This window comes from Phyllobates terribilis, unplaced genomic scaffold (assembly GCF_046119375.1).
Source record: "Phyllobates terribilis strain yellow unplaced genomic scaffold, ASM4611937v1 Scaffold_4__5_contigs__length_816908805, whole genome shotgun sequence".
NCBI lineage: Eukaryota > Metazoa > Chordata > Amphibia > Anura > Dendrobatidae > Phyllobates > Phyllobates terribilis.
This window is the reverse complement of record NW_027362764.1, coordinates 222,385,241-222,410,423: the sequence shown is the minus strand read 5'-3', so window position 1 is coordinate 222,410,423 and position 25,183 is coordinate 222,385,241. Positions and strand designations below refer to the sequence as shown.

The window sequence follows — 25,183 nt, the reverse complement described above, 5'->3', positions numbered from 1 at the left end:
GTAGTAGTGCAGTGATCCACCCAAAATATTTCCAACCTAGCACCACCCATAAGTGCTAAACTGACATCTCTTCAAAGTCAAGACGTCATGGGTGAAATATCACGTGTCATTCATTCCCAGCCATTTCCCTTCTGTAAGCAAAGGCATCAGCACGCTGCATGTTTGGATGCAACAGTGAATGCCTGAGATTTCCTGGGCAATGCCTGTGACCAGTGTTCCTTATAAGCTGATTACTCTGTTAATGCCCTACATCAAGGAGCGACACAACAACTGTTGTATAACTCACACAATTCCTTACCAGCCACCTCAAAGGCTGCGGCTATAAGGTGATGCTGAGAGTTCTGGTTTCACAAGAGCTGGAGTGCCACAGGTTGCTGACCGCTGCCCCAAACAGCAATTTATTTAATTTTTCTACCTTAATGGTACTGACAGGTTCTATTTAATAGGGATCTCAAAAAAAAAACAAAACTGCAGTTTTTCAAGCTCTATGACTTGACCACCAACATATATACAGTTAGTCCTTTTTATACTTTATTACATAAAGGACATAATGTGATAATTGTAGACTAAACTAATACTCCCTCTGGTGACAGTGAAACAACTCTATAACCTTCGAATAAGAAAAGAAAAAGGAAAAAAATATCATTGCTGCCACCTAGTGGGCATCACAGGAATTGCTATTTCAAAATGTACATTTCTAATATAAATTTACAGTTATTTTTAGGAACTTGATTAGTAATTGTTCACCTTATGCTTCAATGATGAGTGGAAATGTCAGAGCTATAAATCACTGTCCACTAATGAGCTGCCCTTGTAAGCTGCAATTGAAGCGGTTCCATGATTGATTGATGGTCCAGTTTGGACATCTGTATTTAGAACTGCACTCTGAAACATTTGCCAGAGCCTGCACATTTAACCAGTTACTAGACAAGAACTGCACACATGGCAGGCACTGATTGGTTCTGCTTATGAATTACAAAAGAAGGGTTTTGATGCCATTGGCTTACGGATCTAGGAGTACAAGACGGTCGGCTTCCAAAGGCATAAATGACATCAGATACTTCTACATTAGCTGATTCCAGGGTTATTGATAGAGTTTATTTCATACTTCTGGCTAAGATGGTTTAATAGGTAATAACTAATCTCATGGTGGTCAGCTGAGGATGGGGTATTGATACACACTGCGGCTATAGGTACATATGCCATATTATTGTTTTGTTGTACTTTAGTGGTCAGCACAATCATTTATTTTATTGTAATAAAATTATATTGTTTAAGATAATGCAGGTAGTTTAATAAAGGGAAGTGTACACAGACACACACACTCACACACATACAAACACATTCCATAACACACACTGTATGATACACACATACCACATAACACACACAACCTTCAAGTTACACATGACCGTGTACGGCCAATCCGGCTTCCTCTTTAGAATTAAACCTTTTTTCCCCCCAAATAAAAACACTGCTCCTTTAATTTTGGATAATTTAACAAACAACATAAAATATTTCACAGTGTTATAAAACAAATAAATATGAGGGGAGGGTTCTTAGAGCTAATAGATCTGGCATGAATAAGACTAAAACTCAAACCGTGAAAGATTAGCCACCGAAAAAGCTCCCAAGGTAAAACCCCGTCCAGAGCCCAAAACAAATGCCAGATCCCCCATTCCAATTAAAAGTGCCTGTGATTGTACCAAAATCATTCCACCATCAATTTGTTTACCCAACTGCAAGAACCCCACCCCCCGCCATAAAGCCACTGCGACAAGTTCCCAACAACTATTCCATTTTTTTTAATAATGATACAAACACCACTACCCACAACACGCTCACAACTATAAAACAAACATTCCCTACCAAAGCCGTTCTACAACATAAGGGTGGGTGGGAGGGACTTCTTTACTTGACTTCCTGAATGAATGGCAAGGTCCCGCCTCCCTCTTTTATATATCCTCCCTCTATCCTCCTTAAGCTGGCCCACCCGAGCATTCTTCCCAATCCCGAGCCCCGCTTTATTCAAAATAATCCCAGCCTACCTTCTGGCCCATCCTGGTCATGTGGGGCCTCCTTTCAGCTTTGCTTGCCTCCTGCCCCTCCTTGACCGTGTACGGCCAATCCAGCTTCTTCTTTAGAATTAAACCTTCCCCCCCCCCCCCAAACACTTCTACTTTAATTTTGGATAATTTTGGCCACAGCGGCCATTTTATTTTACATGAAAGATTATCCACCGAAAAAGCTCCCAGGGTAAAACGCTGTCCAGAGCCCAAGACAAATGCCAGATCCCTTATTCCAATTAAAAGTGCCTGTGATTGTACCAAAATCATTCCACTGTCAATTCGTTTACCAAACTCCAAGAACCCCACCCCCCACCAACCACGAACAGCCCTGACACCTTAGGCTCGTGAGTGCCCCAAAATCACCAAAGCCCTCTCGATCCCTTCTTGGATAGCCAAGGCCCAAAGATCAATACCGATGGCATTCACGTGAAAGCCATCCTCTAACCAAAAATTCCCAACTCCTTCCTCAAGCTCGTAATGTCTCACACTAACCCCCCCGCTTCTGGATACGAAACTAGATACCATCCTGTTCAACTTTATCCGCGCCCTGTTAATCCCCTTCACTGACCTAGCCTCCCTCCATTTTAATCTTGGCACAATATCTGACCAAACTGTCAATACTTCCGGAAAAGATGTCCACAACCTAAGAAAATAAAAGCGAATGTCTCTTATCAATTCCCTAACAGGCCTTGCCCTCAAATCATTCCCCCCCAAATGCACCACCAAAATATCAGGTGTAAGATCTAAACGCGATTCCTTATGGAATTGTGGAAGAAACCTCCTCCAAACCATTACCCTAAAACCTAACCACCAAACCACTACCTGTTGGCGGCCAAAACCCAGCTGCCTACCTTCACGTCTCACGTCAGCACGCAAGGCCCCCCAATGCAAGAACGAATGACCGAGAATCCATGCTAACAAGGGAACGCCACCTGTAACAACAACAACAATTAAAAGGATATAATAACACACCGCCCTATGAATGCCTAACCAAGAACATAAGACAAATACCGATTAGAACTCCACCTCCCAATCCATTTAATTACCTCGGGACCTAATCCTAACTAACCTGCCTCGGACGCCGCTCCGATTCTGAAAGAATGTGAACCAAACACTTCCGGACTAAGTCCAAATTCCTGAATTCCTTTGTTAAAAACCGCTATAAATTGAAAGCGCGATAAAAACTCACCACTTTCATGACATAACACCGGACCAACTCTACTTGACCATACTTGCCAAAATTCTACTAAACACTTTCTTGGGCACATCAAAGACCCGTTCACTGTACCCAAAACCACACGCCTACCTCTGCCCAGTTGATCAGTCTTCACACGCCTGATCCAAAATTCAATGCCCCCTTCCCAACAACTCACATCTTCAGCCAACAAACCTCCCATTTTGTTCTTACTAGGAGACACTAACTCTCCTACTCTCAGGGCCCCAAAAAATGCCAAAGAAAATGCTAGCCGAAACAGTATTCCTTCGAAACTGGAACGACAAATACTATCCAGGGCTAGGCGTAACCTTTCCAACATACTGAAGGACAGTGGTCTACGCTTATCCAAAGTCCCAACACCCCTCCTAAGACCCCTTAATGCCTGCCTAACCAAAAAGGATTTTGTCACATCAGTAACGCCTTGCAACTAGAAACCAAAAGCCAACCCTGCAACGAATTTGCTAACCCTAGACACTGACCATTCAATATCCGCTGCCCTACCGACCAAAGACAACACCGCAAATATTCTATCGTCATCACGCTCCACCGGGCCCCATTGCGACAACCAGCTAAGCCATACTCCTTCATATGACGACCAAGTCTGCCCGGTAATGGACTCCCGTATCAACTGACCTGCTCGTCCATAACCAGCTGCCACAGATGCGAAGGGCATTCCTGTCCCACGTCCACTACCTCCGGCGCCAATGCCCGAAATCGATCCCACTGCAAACGAGATAAGGAATCTGCAATAGAATTCTGTACACCTGGGATATGGACCGCTGTAATCCAGGCATTCAACTGAAGACAACGAAGAACCAACTCCCTCACCAACTTAATAACCTGAAGAGATGATGCAGACAGACTATTAATTACTGACACCACTCCCATATTGTCACAATGGAAACGTACTCTCCTATTTGCAAAACTTTCCCCCCAAATTGAAACTGCTACAATAATAGGAAATAATTCCAACAGAGCTAGGTTCTTCGTAAAGCCCTTCTCTATCCACGACTTAGGCCATTCACCAACACTCCACCGACCCTTACAATAGACCCCGTACCCAACGCCACCAGCAGCGTCTGTGTAAATCTTACAGTCAAAACTGCTGAGAAACTCATGCTGAATTAAAGACCTGCCATTATAATTCTCCAAAAATGACTTCCAAACTCTCAAATCTTCCTTCAATTCCTTGTTTAAATGGATGAAATGGTGGGGGGCCCTCACCCCAGCTGTTGCCTGTGACAATCTATGGCAAAAAATCCTGCTCATAGGCATAATTCTGCACGCAAAATTCAGTCTACCTAAAAGTGACTGCAACTCTTTTAAAGTCACCTTGTGCAACCTTTCCACTCTGGCCACCTCTTGCCCCAGGAGACTCAGTTTATCCTCTGGCAAGCGACATTCCATCCTAACCGAATCAATTAAAATCCCTAAAAAACGTATAAGCGTGCAGGGACCTTCCATCTTCTCCTTCACTAAAGGAACTCCAAACTGCTCTGCAACGCATACCATTGTTGGCAACAAATTCCCATATACAAGAGACTCCGGAGGGCCGATAAGCAAAAAATCATCCAAGTATTGAATGACCGACTGTACGGAAGCCACTTCTTTTACCACCCATTCCAAAAAGGTGCTAAAAGTCTCAAACAAAGAACAGGAAATTGCGCAACCCATCGGCAAACATCGATCAACGTAATACTCGCCATTCCAAAAACAAGCCAACAACATGATACTCTCTGGGTGCACAGGCAGCAACTGAAAAGCCGACTCAATATCAGTCTTAGCTAAACACGACCCAGGGCCGTATCTCCTGACCCATTGCACCGCCGCATCAAAAGACGTACTGTATACTCCACTGAACATAATTCCTGTGCAATACCGTCATACACCGAAAGCCCTTTTGGAATAAGACAAATGTTGGATCAACCGAAACTTATTGGATTCCTTCTTAGGTACCACCTCCAACGGAGAAATAACTACATCTCCCATGGTAAACTCTGAAAAGGACCAGCCGTCCTTCCCAGTTCCACCTCCTTCCTCAACTTCTCGCTAACCATTCGCGGGTAAAGAGACGCCGACCTCAAATTTTTAACAGAAAAAGGGACACTATGACTGGGTGGCGGAATCCTAAAACCTTCCAAAAAACCTTCAAAAATAACAGCGGCTTTCAACCAATCTGGGTACCTATTTAGAAAGGTGGCCATCGCATGAGATCTCACTGGAGTCACCCCCTTGACTGGAACCCACTGAAGACTTCCCTTTTCCTTTTTTAAAGCATTTTGATGCCCTATGTGAGCCACCGCTGCAATGGGAGCACACATGCTTAAATTTGCAGCTGCTCCCGTACTTACACTAGCCGTCATTAAATTGCCAGCATGTTCCTGTCTTCTCTTTTGAACCTTGTGCCTCTTGGTTGCTTCCTCCATGACCCACTGCTTGTGCCCCACTGCTGCCGCTCCCGTGAAAGGACTGCCCATATCTAGCTGGAGCCATAACCTTTAGCCACATCCCTATTTCCTTTTGGTCCCACCTAATCTCAGGCCGTACCGCCTTCCTCTGCCGAAACTGCTCATCGTATCTTAACCACGTCTGCCCACCATAAATATGATGTGCCTCCCCAATAGAGTCCTGATAACAAAAAAGGCCCGAGCTATTTTCTGGTGCCTTTTCCCCGATAACACTAGCCAGTATCGCAAAGGCTTGCAGGCAATTTATGAATGTCTGAGGAATCAGCCTCCACCTCCGCTTCTCCTTTTTTACTATCATCCTTCTTCCCCTTATCCAAATTAAACTTCTCCAGAGGGAGAAGTGAAAAAATTTCCACGTATTCATCCTTCCAAATTTTTTCTTTCACTTCCTTCTTCAAGTGTGCCCCCCAACGGACCCTCAAAGCACACATAAACCTCCCCTTTCGCTCGATCGTCAAGTTTAACGGCCTCACCTTTCCCTTTCTCCGTCCGCTCGGACACAGACATGTCCGAGGATGCACCATCCACCCCCGTCATTGCCATGTTCACCTCCCCACCGACCCGTGGCGTGACCGACTGCCCGGGAACCCAGGCCCCTGCGGGAGAAACTCCTGCCCCAAACGCTGACCTACCATCCAACCTTGATAAAACCTCCGACAAACCAGTTAAAACATCTCTGAGCCCAGATACGACTGTCCCAGCTACCCCAGTGGTTCAGAGTATGTATCCAGCCAATTGAGCGCTCCCAGGGTCACAAGGAATGATTATCCAAAAAAAGGATTTAATTCTTCAGAAGATTTATTCAGGTTGGTAAATAGATAAAACTTATAAATAAAACAACGCGTTTCGGCTATTAAAATTAAAGATATATAGCCTTCCTCAGGTCTAATGTAAGAGAGTCAATAGTGGTGGTTATATAGTCACTATAAAAACCTACCTAGTGAAATAATTATCCTAATCACATGTAAATTGGTTTGAGTTGGAACGCCCAAATCCCATTCAATAGAGACTCAGCTTTCTCAGAGTTAGGATTTTCCAGCTTTTTCCTCTGATTATAGAATAAACAAATTATAGAGCTGCTAAATTTGTCATAATAAAATTTGTCATAATAAAATTTTCCATAATAAAATTTTGGTAATGAAGATATTATACTTTCTCCTTCTCTTTCTTTCCTTTCTTTTTCTATCCCTTTAAGAGGAGAAAATAAGTGCATTAGTAGAAAAATCTATACCATGAACCTGAATTTAAGAAGATTTTCATTCAATAGGTATATCAATGAAATTCAGATAAGGGGAGCTTAATTCACATGGATATATATGCCAAAGGTAGTAAAACGGAGAGAGAGAGAAGAAAAAACAAAACAAAAAAACAAACAAACAAAAAAAAAAAAAACGCATAAAAACGCATCAAAAAACGCAACAAAAAACGCAAGAGAAAAAAAAAAAAAACGCATAAGAACGCATCAAAAAACGCAACAAAAAACGCGGAAAAAAAAAAAAAAAAAAGGAGAGAGGTTATTATTATACATAGTGAATGAAACATTAATTGTGGAGATATCTCCGTGAACTCTATACATTCTCCAATTTATCATTGAGGCCATCAGGATACAAACAACGTAGTCTATATATCCAGAAGGCCTCCTTCTTGTTAAGTTGTTGGATCCTGTCAGGAATATCAGCTGGGATCTGCTCCACCGGTGTAAGTCTCACTTTAAATTTTTTGTTATGGGTAGTAAGAAGATGTCTGGAGAGGCTGTGTGTTAATAAGCCATTTTTGGCATTGTATCTATGGGCATTGAGTCGGGATCTCACCATTTGTGTGGTCCTACCCACGTACTGGAGACCGCAATCACATGTAATAACATAGATTACATAGTCACTAGTACAGGTCAGGTGATCCTTGATATTAAAAGTCTCTCCTGTGCTATTCGATGTAATGGAATGGGTGACAGCACTGACATTTTTTCTGAGAGCACCTATAAGTGCCATTCTGTGTGAGTCTATTTGTACTAATCAAGGGACAAATGTTTTTAGATTGAGAGAACACTGGTTGGCCTCCTGGTTTCCGTTTTTTTAAACGGCTAGGTGCGAGGAGGTTTCTTAGAGTTTTTCCTCTCCTAAATGTAATGCCAGGTATTTTTGGCAATATATCTCGTAGGAGAGGATCTTGTTTCAAGATATGCCAATGCTTTTGCAAAATATTCCTAATCAATTGGTTCCCCTTATTATAAGAGGTGATAAAATTATGATTCCATTTATTCATATTCCTAGTGTCACTATCCCTGGATTCCTTATGGGGCAATTCATCCCCATTCCCCAAACAATCAGTTTGGGTTTTAGTCAAATTTATATGGTATGCCTCATCGATAATTTGCTTGGGGTACTTTTTCTCTTTAAATCTCTTCTTGAGTATATCCGATTGTCTGATATAATCCGAATCCTTAGTATTATTTTTTCTAATTCGATGAAATTGGCTGAAAGGGATGTTATTTTTCCATTTGATGTAATGGGCACTTTGATAGTCTAAGTAGCCATTCACATCAACAGATTTGAAATGAGTTTTCGTTATTATTTTTTTTTCTTCATGTGAAATTTCTAAATCAAGAAAAACAGCTATTTTTGGTTCGATACTAGAAGAAAAAGTAATGCCCCAGGTATTCTCATTCAATTCATTGACTAGAGACTGAGCATCCTCTCTACTGCCCCTCCATATCACGAATAGATCATCTATATAGCGCTTGTACAGTACTATATTATTGCTATATTTAGGGGAGCATAGGGGCGACTGGGACTCGAATAGCCCCATGAATAAATTAGCAAAACTTGGGGCTACCCGAGTCCCCATCGCGGTACCAAGCCTCTGTAAATAGAGGTGTCCCTCAAATTCAAAAAGATTATGTTTGAGGATAAAATTTAAGCCTCTCAAAAGGAAATCTACCTGACCTTGTGGCATATCTTTATCCTGCTGTAAAAAAAATTTCACTGCATTTATACCTAAATCGTGACCAATATTTGAATAAAGTGCATTAACATCCATTGTAATCATGAGATAATTATCTTCCCATTGTAGTGCATTCAATTCAAAAATAAGTTGAGTAGAATCTTTTAAATAGGAGACGAGAGATTTTACATATTGCTGAAGGTACAGATCTATAAAGTGGGAGAGTGGACTAGTAAGGGAATTAATTCCTGAAATGATAGGTCGTCCAGGAGGATTATTACAATCCTTGTGAATTTTCGGCAAGTGATAAAAGAATGCCAATGATGGTTCTTTATTGTTTAAAAAGGTTTTTTCTTTTTTTATAAGGATACCTGCTGTGTAGGCATAATTGATCAGGTCATGGTATTCCCTTGTGAAATCCTTTGAGGGATCCACCTCTAGCCTTTCATAATATTTAGTATCTGATAAAATGTTATATGCTTCCTTAATATAGGTCTCCCTATCTTGGACCACCACGCCCCCTCCTTTATCAGCTTCCCTAATAATAATATCCCCATTGTTTTTTAATTTAGTAATGGATATTCTCTCTCTTTTAGTAATATTTGGTCTCCGCATTTGGAATGCACCTTTCTTATTAATATTGTCCCTATTTTTTATTGTTAATTGATTTTTAGAAAATTTTGTTGAATCTAGGGTACGAAAATCTTCATTAACTAGTGCTAGGAAAGTTTCTATATAACTACCCCTATGGTGTACTGGATTAAAATTTGAATGGGTTTTGATCTCCAGATGTATATTTTTATCAAGTTCCATACTATTGTCAGGAGGTATTATCAAATCTGATGTTGTTTTTGTAGTGGGTTTCTCTGCATTTTTCTTTTTCAATTCAAAGTACCTTGTAAGAGTGACACGTCTCACAAACTTATTCAAGTCAACAAAGAGATCAAAGTGATTCGTTTCTTGACTTGGGCAAAAATTAAGACCCTTAGTAAGGACTTTTTGTTCAACCTCATCCAAAGGGTATTTGGATAAGTTGAAGATCCTATTAGGTTCTTTTGTTGGTGGTTTACAGATTGTTCTTACAGTCTACGATCCTATGTCATCAGTGTAGGTAGATTGACAAGGTTTTTTGTATTTATCCCTATTTTTTTGGGTGCTTCTACCTGCTCTAGTCCCTCTGGACCTCATTTTCTTTTCTTTGGGAGGGTAGTCACTGGGGCGAAGTATCTCGTGATCTGGGGTTGGGAACATGGAATCACTTCATCTGGCGGTGTCACGGAGGGTACGAATTCTGAGTGTCTTAGGATTGCAGGGACAATCGTTTCCACTAAAGGGAGTGGGCGTATCGGGCCAATCTCTAAAAAAGAGATATGGGAACTAGAAGAAGTGGGTGACGGAGCGGGTGCTGGAAGCACAGTAACAAATGTGCATGGGGAATTATCTATGCTGTGTGTTGTAAAGTCATTCAAATCAAAAAAACTGTTATCGTTATTTGTAATATCATTAATACTCGCAATTGAATTATTCCCATTACAAATATCAGCTTCTTGGTTTCCCTGCCGAGTGCATTCCAGGGGGGGTAAACCTGGATTAGGAGCTGGCAGTTCATGACTTGGAATCACCATGCTAGATTTAGTAATTGTTTCAGTGTTTTTACGAGAAACTGATGTATTCTCACAACTTGGTAGAGTAATGGGAGTGGAGTGTTTGAAATTAGTCCGTTTAGATATTGCTCCAGCATTTTTTCCCATATTTTTTATATGTTTACTAGTGGAAATAAATCTAGGATTGGTAGGTAGTCTAGAATTATAAAAGGTGCGTAAATGATCTACTGTGTCTCTTTGTTTCTTAGGAAGGGGGTTCATGGGTATAGATTGATTACTATTAGTGGGAACTCTATCAATTTTATTCCCATTATTTTTATTATTGTTGTTAGTATTTACTTTGAAAAAAACATCCCTTCTAAGTTTTTTAGTTTTTGCTTCCATAAGATCATTCTCAAAATTTTTTAAATTTTTGTTAATGTCAGTGCTGAGTGCACTGTAATAGCGGTAGCTACCCCAGTAACGTTGCTACCGCTAAGCCCTCTCATGAGATCTGGTGCGCGATGTAGGCCACACTTCCGGTGCATTCTGTACTTCAGGCGCGAGCGGCGCAAGCGTTGCTACAGTGCCACCAGGCCGGCTGGGCGGATTCCCGCCGGTGCGAGTCCCCGGAGGGGCTCCGCAGCCTGCGCCAGGCGCACGTGTTCCTGGCTCTTCTACCAGACCCTGCCGGCGCACCGTCATCTCTGGAAGTCCCCAGCAGATCCGACAGCTGGGACTGCAGCCACCCGTCGCTCCTGGACCGCAGTGCATCCCGCAGCTGATCAAATAGGGCATCTACTGGATCCATGAGGTAGGGGATTTCTAGGTGACTTCTTTACGTGCCTTCCTGAAGGAATGGCAAGATCCCGCCTCCCTCTTTTATATATCCCCCCCTCTATCCTCCTTAAGCCGGCCCACCTGAGCATTCTTCCCAATCCCGATCCCCGTTTTATTCAAAATAATCCTAGCCCACCTTCTGGCCCATCCCGGTCATGTGGGGCCTCCTTCCAGCTTTGCTTGCCTCCTTCCCCCTCCTCACTGCATAATATACACACACGTGCAAACACATTACACAATACTCACTGGATGTTACACAAACTGCATGTTACATACACGCTGCATAACATACACACATACACACGGCATGTTATACACACACTGCATGTTACATACTGCATAACGTACACACTGCACGTTACAGACACACACCATGTTGCACACACACTGCATGTTGCACACACACACTGCATGTTGCACACACTCCATGTTACACACACACATACACTGCATGTTACACACGCTCTGCATGTCACAAACACGCACTGCATGTTGCACACACACTGCATGTTACACACACACTTCAAGTTACACACACATGCAAACATATTACATAACACTCACCGGATGTTACACAAACTGCATGTTACATACACACAGCATAACACACACACACATGCACACGGCATGTTACACACACACTGCATGTTACATACTGCATTACGCACACACAAACTGCATGTTACAGACATACACCATGTTACACACACACTGCATGTTACAGACACACACCATTTTACACACACACTGCATGTTACAGACACACCAGGTTACACACACACTGCATGTTGTACACACGCATTGCATAACACACACACACACACTGCATGTTACACACACACACTGCATGTTACACGCACTGCATGTTACACCCACGCAATGCATATTGCACACACTCTGCATGTTACACACACTGCATGTTACACACGCACTCTGCAAGTTACACACACACACTGCATGTTACACGCACTGCATGTTGCACACACGCTGCATGTTACGCTGAATGTTACACACACTGCATGGTACACACACTGCATGTTACACACACACTGCATGTTACACATACACACTGCATGTTACACACACACTGCATGTTACACACAAACTGCATGTTACACACATACTGCATATTACACAAACTCACACTGCATGTTACACACACTGCATGTTACACACACACTGCATGTTACACATACACACTGCATAACACACACACACTTCATGTTACACATACACACTGCATAACACACACACTGCATGTTACACACACTAACGCTGCATGTTACACACACACACACAGACACTGCCTGTTACACATATAGTCATCTCCAAAAGGTTTGAAACTGACAGAAATGTTGCTTTTCACAGTTTGCTCCTTCAGTGTTTTTAGATCTTTTCACCCATTCTTTCTATAGAATGAATTAGCATTTCATAAGATTTTAAACTTTTATTGAAAAATACATCAAGTTTATGTAAAGACGCATTATTTTCAGTGTTGACCCTTATTTTTCAAGACTTCTGCAGCACGTCCTGGCAGCCGGATATCAGCTTCTGGGCCAGATCGTGACGGACGACAACACACTCTTGAATAATCAGTGTTTGGAGTTTATCACAATTTCTGTGATTTTGTTTGTACACTCGTTTTTTAAGGATTGACCCCAGGTTCTCAATAGGATGGAGGTCTGGGGAGATGGACCAGATTGTTTTGTTCACTGAGACACTTAGTTATCACTTTTGCCTTATGACACATCATGTTGGTGAAAGTATTGTTCATCACCATATTCCGCTTCGCTATTCTGCAATTTTGTTTTTGTTTTGCTTTTACGTTGCTTTTACGTTTTTTGAGCCCAACTCATCAAAGCTTTCACGCCAGAAGTAGAACATAGAAGCTTTGAAAAGTTGGAAAATCTGGGCGCCAAGAGTCACAAAATTGAACTCAAAGTTGCGCCAAAACTTTGCGACTTTTGGCATTTTCACGCCAGTTTCTCTCGGCTCTGAAAAAATGGGCAGGGCTCGGGTGGAACAGGATTGTGGTCAATGCCACTCGTCAAATTCATGATGAGAGGGGGCTGGAGTAGGATTTGTGGTGAGGTGCACACAGAGGTGTATGCCGCTCATCCAACGCTCCTGATTCATGAAAAGCCGTACAATTCTTCATGATTCAGGAGCGTCTGACTTCACCACGTCCCCTCATCAACATTGGCGTGAACAACGTGACGTCATTCTTGATGAATCTGACCCATTGAGAGGTAAAAATGATCTGATAGTATTCTCTAGGTCGGCACAATTACGTCAATACTTAAAATTAACTATAAAAATATTATTTTTTTACCTTTATATATACATATATATATTATACTAATAAATAAATAATTGTGATCTATTATGAACGTTCCCCAACATGTAATATTACATTTGAAGAATTCCATCAAACAAGCGAGCGCGTCTTCATCACGGTATTGATACTGTAAGATGCCTTCCATGCATCACTGTTATGGCTTCCCTGGATGAAACATTAAAATTCATGAGTGTAAGAACGTAGGGTAAGGACGGCAATCGTAGTGTAGCCATAGCAACCTGATTACATGTAGAATAATGGCAGAAGTAAATAATAGAAACCTATGAGTCAGATGCACAGCAGCACATTCATTTCATTAGTTGTGCTGATGTCAGACAGCAGACAACGTGCAGGGCATGCAGACTGGGAAAACGTCAGCAAAACCTACAGATAAAAGGATTGCCCTGGAGTTGGCACTACTGATTGGTACTACTGAAAAGCGCTGCTTGGCTATCACTGATAAATGCAGCTCAGGACATACAGCAGCTATGGGATTGTGTAATATTTGAACCTAATGGAATAGCTCTAAGGCCAATGAATCAATCAAAATAGTAAAGGACTGACCTTTAATAGCACATTGTATGTTATGTGATGTATGGTTATAGACAGTGTATTCACATGGGCACTGTGGAGAAAAGCAGATATCAAACACAAAGCTCAAGAATGGGATAATATTAGCTTACCTTCATATTAGAACTTTACCTTGTAAATTCAGACATGGATCTTACATAGTGCTCCTTTCCTTTCCAATAAAATAATATCACGTTTTGCATGTAGAGAACGACATTTTTCTCCATCTTCCTTCTACTTCTATGCCCAGAAAACAACTGATTACCAGACTTTCTATACTACATTGTACCAGGGGCAATATTACTTCTGCGCTTGTATTTGTCTACTAGTGATTACTAGTGTTTTTCTATTATGTTTTTTATGCTACCTGCTCAGTAGCTCTGCCAATGCAGACGGCACGAGCTACCAAGCTCTGTGATTGGCTGCAACTGTGATGTGAACCGTCTACATGATATCACCGCTGCAGCCAAAATACTGAGACCATAGCAGAAGGGAGCCGGCAGCGGGTCTGGTGAGTGGGCACCTGCTCTGTTTGTTATGTGTTTTTTAAAACCCCTTTAAAATCTGTAGTGAATTATTAAACCCTTCCTGACCTGGCTATTTTCCGTTTTTGCATTTTCGTTTTTTCCTCTTCTTTTTCTTCTTCTTCCAAGAGTCATAACTTTTTTTTTTATTTCTCAGCCGGAATAGCCATATGAAGGCTTTTTTTTTTCTGGACTATTTGTACTTTTGAGTGATACCATTCATTTTATTTTATCATGCAATGTACTGAAAAGCAGGAAAAAAAAATGTGAAAAAAGCACAATCCGACAGTGGCCACTAAACAGAGCATGGAGCCGCTCCATAAACTGTTCACATACAGTCTTAGGCCATGTTCACACGTTCAGTATTTGGTCAGTATTTTACATCAGTATTTGTAAGCCAAAACCAGGAGTGGGTGATAAATACAGAAGTGGTGACGTGTTTCTATTATACTTTTCCTCTGATTGTTCCATTCCTGGTTTTGGCTTACAAATACTGATGTCAAAATACTGAACAAATACTGAACGTGTGAATGTGGCCTTAATTAGAGGCAATAACAGCTGATCAGTGGTTGCTTTAGATGTCGCCCCAAAACCGGTCTATGATGATGATTGATAATGACCTATCCTAAAACCCCTTTAAGATTAGTAAACTTTACCAGTAGACAACCTGTAACCATTCTGTTGTGTTTGATTTACAGCCGTCTTATTGACTGTGTGCTGCATGAGACGGAAGAAGAAGGCTTCTAACCCTGAGAATAATTTAAGTTACTGGAATAATGCAATTACAATGGACTATTTCAACAAGCATGCGGTGGAGTTACCGCGAGAGATCCAGTCTCTGGAGACATCAGAGGTAATGCTCTGGATAGAACGGTCTTTCACAAGTTACATGTTTGGGATAATGGCAAATAAATACAATATATTTAAAAAAGAAATGGCTTTTAATCAGCTGAATTAGGGCAGGGTTGAAAACAGTAATTAGCATTACTTTGATGTGTACATACACTACCGTTCAAAAGTTTGGGGTCATTTAGAAATCTCATTATTTTTGAAAGAAAAGCACTTTTTTTTTTAAGCTAACATTAAATGAATCAGAAATACACTCCATACATTGTTAATGTGGTAAATGACTATTCTAGCTGCAAACGTCTTGTTTTTATTGCAATATCTACATAGGTGTATAGAGGCCCATTTCCAACAACCTTCACTCCAGTGTTTTAATGGTACATTGTGTTTGCCAACTGTGTAAGAAGGCTAATGGATGGTTAGAAAACCCTTGCACAAGTATGTCAGCCCAGCTGAAAATGGTTTGGCTGATTTGAGAAGCTATAAAATTGACCTTCTTTTGAGCTAGTTGAGAATCTGGAGCATTACATTTGTTTGTTCTATGAAACTCTCAAAATGGCCAGAAAAAGAGAACTTTCATGTGAAACTCGACAGTCTAGTCTTGTTCTTAGAAATGAAGGCTATTCCATGCAAAAAATTGCCAAGAAACTGAAGATTTCCTACAATGGTGTGTACTACTCCCTTCAGAGGAGAGCACAAACAGGCTATAACCAAAGTAGAAAGAGAAGTGGGAGGCCCCGCTGCACAACTGAGCAACAAGACAAATATATTAGAGTCTCTAGTTTGAGAAATCGACGCCTCACAGCTCCTCAACTGGCAGCTTCATTAAATAGTACAGCAAAATGCCAGTGTCAGCGTCTACAGTGAAGAGGCGACTCTGGGATGCTGGCCTTCAGGGTAAAGTGGCAAAGAAAAAGCCATATCTGAGACTGGCTAATAAAAGGAAAAGATTAATATGGGCAAAAGAACACAGACATTGGACAGAGGAAGATTGGAAAAAAGTTTTATGGACAGACGAATCAAAGTTTGAGGTGTTTGGATCACACAAAAGAACATTTGTGAGACGCAGAACAACTGAAAAGATGCTGGAAGAGTGCCTGACGCCATCTGTCAAGCATGGTGGAGGTAATGTGATGGTCTGGGGTTGCTTTGGTGCTGGTAAAGTGGGAGATTTGTACAAGGTAAATGGAATTTTGAATAAGGAAGGCTATCACTCTACACTGTGTTCCAAATTATTATGCAAATAATATTTTCTCAGATTTTCCCAAATTACCTATATGAATTGCAGTCATTGTAATTTTCCAGTCAAATAACTATTAAAGTACAATTAAAAGGTTTTAGTACAAACTGCCTATGATAACAGTATATTTTTTAAAAAATAAAACACTCAAACTGCACTCAAAATGCATGTTCCAAATTATTATGCACAGCAGCGTTTTCAACCTTTTCATTTTAATAAAGAACAAAAAAATGGTCATTTTTGAAATTATAAGCATTAGCAGGTTATTACAAACTGAAATCAAACAGTTTTCAACTCAAAACTTTATTCTAGGTGATGTTACATTTGCACATAGGACCCCTTGTCCAAAAGGAGCTTCTGAACTCTCTCGTCCATTGAATTTGTCAGGTTTTGGTTGTTTCCTGCTTGAATTGTTTTGCATGAGGACAGAATACCCTCCTAGAGCTGTTGCTTAGATGTGAACTGCCTCCCCCATCATAGACACTCCTTTTTATGATGCTCCAGAGGTTCTCAATGGGGTTGAGGTCAGGGGAGCATGGGGGCCACTCCATAAGTTTGTCCCCTTTTATGCCCATAGCAGCCAGAGATGCAGATGTGTTATGTGCAGCATGAGACGGTGCATTATCATGCATGAAAATGATCTTGCTGCGGAATGCACGGTTCTTCTTCTTGAACCATGGCAGGAAGTGCTGTTTGAGAAACTCAACGTGCATTATGGAGTTCATCTTTACCCCTTCAGGGATCCTAAAAGGGCCGACAATCTCTCTCCCCATGATTCCAGCCCAAAACATTACTCCACCTCCTCCTTGTTGGCGCCGTAGCCGTGTTTGCATGGGGTGTCCATCAACCAGCCATCCTTCACTCCATCTAGACCAGTGGTCCCCAACCTTTTTTGCACCAGGGACCGGCTTGAAGCAAGATCATTTTTCCATGGCCCAGCAAGGAGGGGGTGGGGTGGGCGGGGCTTTGGTCATATGGGGGCGGGGTAATGGAGGGATTTGGAGTTTAGTGCATACTTATCATATAGTGTAGACCAGGTCCCCGCCAGGAGCCCCACATAATGTGCTGTGCCAGGAGCCGCATCACTGAGGCCCCATCACGCCCTGCAGCAGGACAGGGCAGCTGTCCTGACAGCTGCTGTTCAGCTGCATTTACTTCATCCCAGGGGCGGACACAGACTGTAGTGGGCCCCTGTGCAAGAAATTTTTGGGGGCCCCCCCCGCCCTTCATAAGGCAACAAAGTTATGTAAACATAACCCCCCCATGTGCATCTCTCACCCCCCCATGTGCAGCTCACCCCCGTGCATCTCTCATCCCCCTCCGTGCATCTCTCATCCCCCTCCGTGCATCTCTCATCCACCCCCCGTGCATCTCTCATCCACCCCCCGTGCATCTCTCATCCCCCCCGTGCATCTCTCACCCCCCCGTGCATCTCTCATCCACCCCCCGTGCATCTCTCATCCCCCCCGTGCATCTCTCACCCCCCCGTGCATCTCTCATCCACCCCCCGTGCATCTCTCATCCCCCCCGTGCATCTCTCACCCCCCGTGCATCTCTCATCCACCCCCCGTGCATCTCTCACCCCCCCGTGCATCTCTCATCTCTCCCCTCCCTCCCATGTGCATCTCTCATCTCTCCCCTCCCCCCATGTGCATCTCTCATCTCTCCCCTCCCCCCATGTGCATCTCTCATCTCTCCCCTCCCCCCCATGTGGATCTCTCATCTCTCCCCTCCCCCATGTGCATCTCTCATCTCTCCCCTCCCCCCCATGTGGATCTCTCATCTCTCCCCTCCCCCATGTGCATCTCTCATCTCTCCCCTCCCCCCCATGTGGATCTCTCATCTCTCCCCTCCCCCATGTGCATCTCTCATCTCTCCCCTCCCCCCATGTGCATCTCCCATTCCCCCCACTCCTAGTTAATTGTATTTAAAAAAAAATAAAACTTGTTATACTTACCCCCATGCGATCCCTGCAGAATCCTGGCGCTCATCCAAATCGCTGACACCAGGTTCTCCTGACTTCCGGCCATGTGACGGCGCCGTCACATGACCGGAAGTCAGGGGAATCATGAAGGTGCTGCCGCAGCAGCGCAGCGCTACGATGTCCCGGACCCGGCGCTTAGCATGGGGCCGGGGGCCCCATGAGGAGAGAGACGCACAAGAGGGGGGCTCCGAGGGGGCTCCTACCGGCCGGGCCCCATACTGGAGTCAGGGCAGTCATGCCCTGATGGCGGCCCTGCTGGAGGCTGGAGGGGCCCCCTCTCCCCGCGGACCGGCTGAAAAACCCCAACGGCCCGGTCCTGGTCCGCGGACCGGCGGTTGGGGACCTCTGATCTAGACCATCGAGCATTGCACGGCACTTATCGGTGAACAAAACAGTTCGATGGTCCAGATGGATGGAGTGGGCATAAAAGGGGACAAACTTATGGTGTGGCACCCATGCTCCCCTGACCTCAACCCCATTGAGAACCTCTGAAGCATCATCAAAAGGAGTGTCTATGATGGCGGGAGGCAGTTCACATCTAAGCAACAGCTCTGGGAGGGTATTCTGTCCTCATGTAAAACAATTCAAGCAGAAAACAACCAAAACCTGACAAATTCAATGGACGAGAGAGTTCAGAAGCTCCTTTCGGACAAGGGGTCCTATGTGCAAATGTAACATCACCTACAATAAAGTTTTGAATTGAAAACTGTTTGATTTCAGTTGGTAATTACCTGCTAATGCTTATAATTTCAAAAATGACCATTTTTTTGTTCTTTATTAAAATGAAAAGGTTGAAAACTCTGCTGTGCATAATAATTTGGAACATACATTTTGAGTGGAGTTTGAGTGTTTTATTTTTAGAAAAATATACTGTTATCATAGGCAGTTTGTATAAAAACCTTTCAATTGTACTCTAATAGTTATTTGACTGGAAAATTACAATGACTGCAATTCATATAGGTAATTTGGGAAAATCTGAGAAAATATTATTTGCATAATAATTTGGAACACAGTGTATTTTGCAACACCATGCCATACCCTGTGGACAGAGCTTGATTGGAGCCAATTTCATCCTACACAGGACAATGAACCAAAGCACACCTCCAAATTATGCATGAACTATTAAGGGAAGAAGCAGGCTGCTGGTATTCTATCTGTAATGGAGTGGCCAGCGCAGTCACCAGATCTCAACCCCATTGAGCTGTTGTGGGAGATGCTTGACCGTATGGTACGCAAAAAGTGCCCATCAAGCCAATCCAACTTGTGGGAGAGGCTTCAGGAAGCATGGGGGGACATTTCTCAAGATTACCTCAGCAAATTAACAGCTAGAATGCCAAAGGTCTGCAATGCTGTAATTGCTGCAAAGGGAACATTCTTTGACGAAAGCAAAGGTTTAAGGAGAAAATTATTCTTTCAAATAAAAATCATTATTTCTAACCTTGTTAATGTCTGGTCTATATTTTCTATTCATTTTGCAACTCATTTGATAAATAAAAGTATGAGTTTTCATGGAAAACACAAAATTGTCCGGGTGACCCCAAACTTTTGAATGGTAGTGTATAGGTGCTTATGAATGGCCAACAGTACATGGCGGGATAGATAATCAGGCAGATAAAAGGTTCAAGATATTGTATAAAAGGTAATAAACTTCCTGACCGAACTCTGTCAGGAGCTGCCTCCTCACCCAGCACAGGCGGTTCCTTCTCAAGATGTATGCTCAGGTTTGTGCGTTCAGGTCCCCTTTCTACATAGCCAAAGCTTTTACTTCACCTAAGCATTCTGGGGATTAAATGTGCCCCCTACTGGAGCTTCTCAGAACTGTTATCTGACCTACTGTAAAAGTTATATAATTACTTAGGTGGAAAAAAGACCCTGGTCCATCAAGTTACATATTTTTTTGATCAATTATACATGCTCTATCACACAATAATTCATATAATTATTCTCATACTACGAGGGTCAGTCAATAAGTAATGCCTCCTATTTTTTTTCTCCTTTTAATTGGCAAGAAATTCAAATGCAATTACATAGGTTGAAAACCACAACATTAACGATTAATTTGTCACTTTTCAATATAATCTCCATCCATTTCCACAGTCTTGGTCCACCGTTTAACAAGGGCATGTATTCCAGCATGGTAAAAAGCATTCTTGGGACCCACCGTGCACAAACTTTTCTGTATCCCAGTTGTCCAATAATTTTCATCACACTGCCTTTACTGAGGCAGATAATGCCACACAATTCATCTGCAGTCACCCGGCGGTCACCACGAATGATGTTATCGACTCGCTGAATGTTGCTTGGAGTCACTGCGGTTACTGGCCTGCCACTCCGCATTTTGTCAGCCAACGGTGATGGCCCTTCAGCTGTGTTACAGCGAGGAACCCATCGTCTAACAGTACTGACATCCACTGTTGCATCACCGTACACATTTTTCAGTCTCTCATGAATTCGAATGGGCGTTTCACCTTCTGCATGCAAGAATTCAATCACAGAATGTTGTCTAATACGAACATCGATGTCAGCCATTTTGCAAACGGATACAGTCCTGCCACCTGTTGGTGCAGGAAGTTGCAATTGCTGTGGATTGGAGAAGAAGGTTTGAGGAATTGTGCCAAATTCGAATATTTAACATAACTACCTTATTTAAGGAGAAAAAAATTAGGAGGCATTACTTATTCACTGACCCTCGTATTTGTTGTGAGAAAAACATCTAGCCCTTTTTAAAATGCTGATCTAGTATTTCCCATTACTACCTATTGATGTAGGGCATTGCAGATTCTGACTACTGTAACTGTAAAGAACCATTTCCTATTTAGATATCAGGATCAATTTTCCACCACATGTACTGAATGGCTCCTCGTTTTCTGAAAGGTCCTTGGAAAGAACAAATCATGTGTCAGTTGAACACATGCATTTATAGATGTAAATCAGAACATTTCTAAGGCTTTTTTTTTTAGCTAAACGATCCCAACTTTTTTAACCTCTCATTATAGAAGAGACCTTCCATCCCAAGTAATAGTCCAGTTTTTCATCTTTGAACACTCTTTAACTTTCCAATATTCTTTTTAAAATGTGGAGGCCAAACAATGTGGCCGTACAAGTGATTTATACAGGGTTAATATAACATTGGGATCATGGATTATTATTTCTCTATTTATACACCCTAAAATCCTATTTGCTTTTGTAGCTGCTGCTTGACATTGCTTAGCTTACTTGTAAGCAGAAGTCTAACCAAGTCTATGATTTTATCCTCTATTCTCCAGTGTCATGGTAGATAACACAAAATCTTTATAGAATCTTTTTTTAGGGGAAGGAGGGGATTGGATCATGTTTGTGAGCTTTTGAGGTACATTCAACTTTTCATAATGATCTCTCCATTTCCCTTCCCTTAGGACCATCTCTCAGAACCACGTTCTCCAGCCAATGGGGATTATCGAAACAGTGGAATGGTTCTCGTCAACCCATTTTGTCAGGAAAATCTTTTTTCAGCACATGAGCAAGTTTCTGAAATATGATGACTGAGCGGAGATGCGTTTAATACTGTGTTTTACATCCAGGACATAAACAGCCTTGAATAAAATGGACGACTTGTAACCAAACAATAGAGGCGTGAAAACTTTATTTCTTGACCTACAGTAGAAAGTGGATAACAGGTGGTTTAAAGTTTAGTTGGATTTAGTTAAATTTACAGCCATCCCAATCTCCCATCTCCAAAGTTCCTTACAAGTGGATCATACACCCATATCATATAAATATGCTTTGTGTACCCCCTTCTCCCTCAATGACTATAATGTTTTCAGCTTGTTTTCCTAAGAATTGTCATCTTTTTACAATTGTGGTAATACTTTACAGAATAATCTGTGGCTTTATAAATAAAGTTATTTATATGTAAAAACTGTGCTGTTGTTTTTTTTTTAAATATGCCATATTATAGTTTAGAATTAGTAGTTATATTTTATATGCTTTTACAATCACTCAATAGGACTGGGTGTACACGTGCTAGAAAGTCAATCACAAGGTTTCAGTTACTCCATATTTCTGATTTTAAAGATGTTTGGATTCTTCAAATCTCTGGAGTAATGGTCCGTTTACATGTAGTGATCGGCTGCACAATATGACCGCCAATCGGCAAAATTTTACCAATCGGTAATTGTTTAACCCCTTCTCCCCCGAGGGTGGTTTGCATGTTAATGACTAAGCCAATTTACAATTCTGACCACTGTCACTTTATGAGGTAATAACTCTGGAACGCTTCAACGGATCCCCCTGATTCTGAGATTGTTTTTTCGTGACATAATGTACTTCATGATAGTGGTAAATTTCTTCGACATCACTTGCATTTATTTGTGAAAAAACTTAAATTTGGCAAAAAATTTTAAAATTTCGCAATTTTCAAACTTTGAATTTCCATGCCCTTAAATCAGAGAGATATCTCACACAAAATAGTTAATAAATAACATTTCCATGTACATGTCTACTTTACATCAGCACAATTTTGGAATCAAAAAATTAAAAAAATGAACCCCAAAATTTGTTGTGCAATTTCTCCTGAGTAAGCAGATACCCCATATGTGAGGGAAAACCACTGTTTGGGTGCATGGCAGGGTTCGGAAGGGAAGGAGCGCCATTTGACTTTTTAAATGTAAAATTTGCTTGAATAATTAGAGGACGCCATGTTGCGTTTGAGGAGACCCTGATGTGCCTAAACAGTAGAAACCCCCCCAAGTGACTCCATTTTGAAAACTACACTCCTCAAGGATTTTATCAAGGGGTATAGTGAACATTTTGAACCCAGAGGAACGACCCAGAATTTGATAACATTAGGTCATCATATTGAATAAGTTGTCATTAGTCTTGAGCGCAAGTTCTCGCTACTTGAGTTTGCATCAGGTATTTGGGTATGCACCAAGTATCGCGGGTATTCAAGTGTCTTGCTTGAGTCCCCGTCCGCATGTTTCACTGTTATTAGACACCCAAAAAAAAACATGCGGGGATTGCTCATGCATGGCAGGCAATCCCCGCAAGTTTTTTTTGGCTGTATAGCAGCTGCAAAACATATGGGGTGGAGACTCGAGCATGTCACTCGAGCACCCGCTATACTCTGTGCATACCCAAGCACCCGATGCAAACTCAAGTAGCGAGCACTTGCACTCAACATTAGTCGCCATATCGTCGTCATTTTTTTTTCTTTACTTCTTTAAAAATCCCAACCCCAACACAAGCCTAACCCCAATCCTAATACAACCCCAACCCTAATACAACCCCAACCCTAATACAACCCTAACCCAACCCTAGCCCAACCCTAACCCTAGCCAAACCCTAACCCCAGCCTAACCCTAGCCCAACCCTAACCCTAGCCCAACTCTAACTCTAGCCCAACCCTAACCCTAGCTCAACCCTAACCCTAGCCCAACCCTAACCCTAGCTCAACCCTAACCCTAGCCCAACCCTAACCCTAGCCCAACTCTAACCCAGCACAACCCTAACACAACCCTAGCACAACCCTAACCCTAGAGTTTATTTTTTAGCCTTTCCTCGTGCGGTATAAGTGATTAGACGACTTAAGTCTTCGGGACGGTGCAATTGCAGGGAAACTAGATTCATATCAGGTTTTTATAATTGACAGCTGTCACACACTAAAAATCCCTTTTTGTTTTTGCAAAGACTAGTTTTTGCATCGTCATATTTTGAGAGCTATAATTTTTCCATATTTCTGCCGACAGAGTCATCTGATGGCTTATTTTTTGCGGGACAAGTTGACGTTTTTATTGGTACCATTTTCGGGCACGTGACATTTTTTGATCGCTTTCTATTCCGATGGTGGAATAAACAAAAACCAACAATTCAGGAATTGTTTTTTGGTTTTTTTTTTATGCCGTTCTGCATGTGGTAATATTGATAAGGTAGCTTTATTCTTCGGGTCAATACATTTACAGCGGTACCACATTTATATTGTTTTTTTTTATGTTTTGGCGCTTTTACACAATAAAAACTATTTTATAGAAAAAATAATTGATTTTGCACCGCTTTATTCTGAGAGCTATAACATTTTTATTTTTCGGCCATTGGAGCCGTATGGTGGCTTGTTTTTTGCGGCACAAGATGACGCTTTCAGTGGTAAAAATTTTATTTACATTCGTCTTTTTGATCGCGTTTTATTCCATTTTTTGTTTGGCGGTATGATGAAAAAGCATCGTTTTATGTTTCGTTTTTTTTTTTTTTTTTACCGTGTTCACTAAAGGGGTTAACTAGTGGGGCAGTTGTATAGGTCAGGTCGTTCCGGACGCAGCAACACCAAATATGTGTACCTTTATTGTTTTTGGGTTTTTTTTCATAAGATTATTTATTTATGGGTACAATATATTTTAGTTTTTTTTTATTATTTGTTTAATTTTTTTTTATATTTTTACAATTTTTTTTTCACTTTCTGACACTTTTTGATCTTTTACACTATGTCCCACTATGTTACTTTCACTTTTTGCAGCCTGATCGGCTGTATAGCACAGGAATGCAGCACCATCCCTATGCTATGCAGCCTGTCAGTGCTGCACAGGGAGAAGTT

At 41.8% G+C, this 25,183-nt stretch overlaps 1 protein-coding gene across 4 annotated transcripts in view; it reads left to right on the top strand.

Moving 5' to 3' along the window:
- Positions 1-22,516, top strand: part of TMEM108 (transmembrane protein 108) — a 325,884-nt gene extending 303,368 nt beyond the window's left edge. For all 4 annotated transcript variants that reach the window (XM_073676590.1, XM_073676589.1, XM_073676588.1 and 1 more), the window contains 2 exons: positions 15,247-15,401; positions 22,014-22,516. In XM_073676590.1, coding sequence (XP_073532691.1) covers positions 15,247-15,401; positions 22,014-22,136 — 278 coding nt within the window. In that variant the 3' untranslated portion in view covers positions 22,137-22,516. The remainder of the gene's footprint in view (positions 1-15,246; positions 15,402-22,013) is intronic.
- Positions 22,517-25,183: the final 2,667 nt, after the last annotated feature.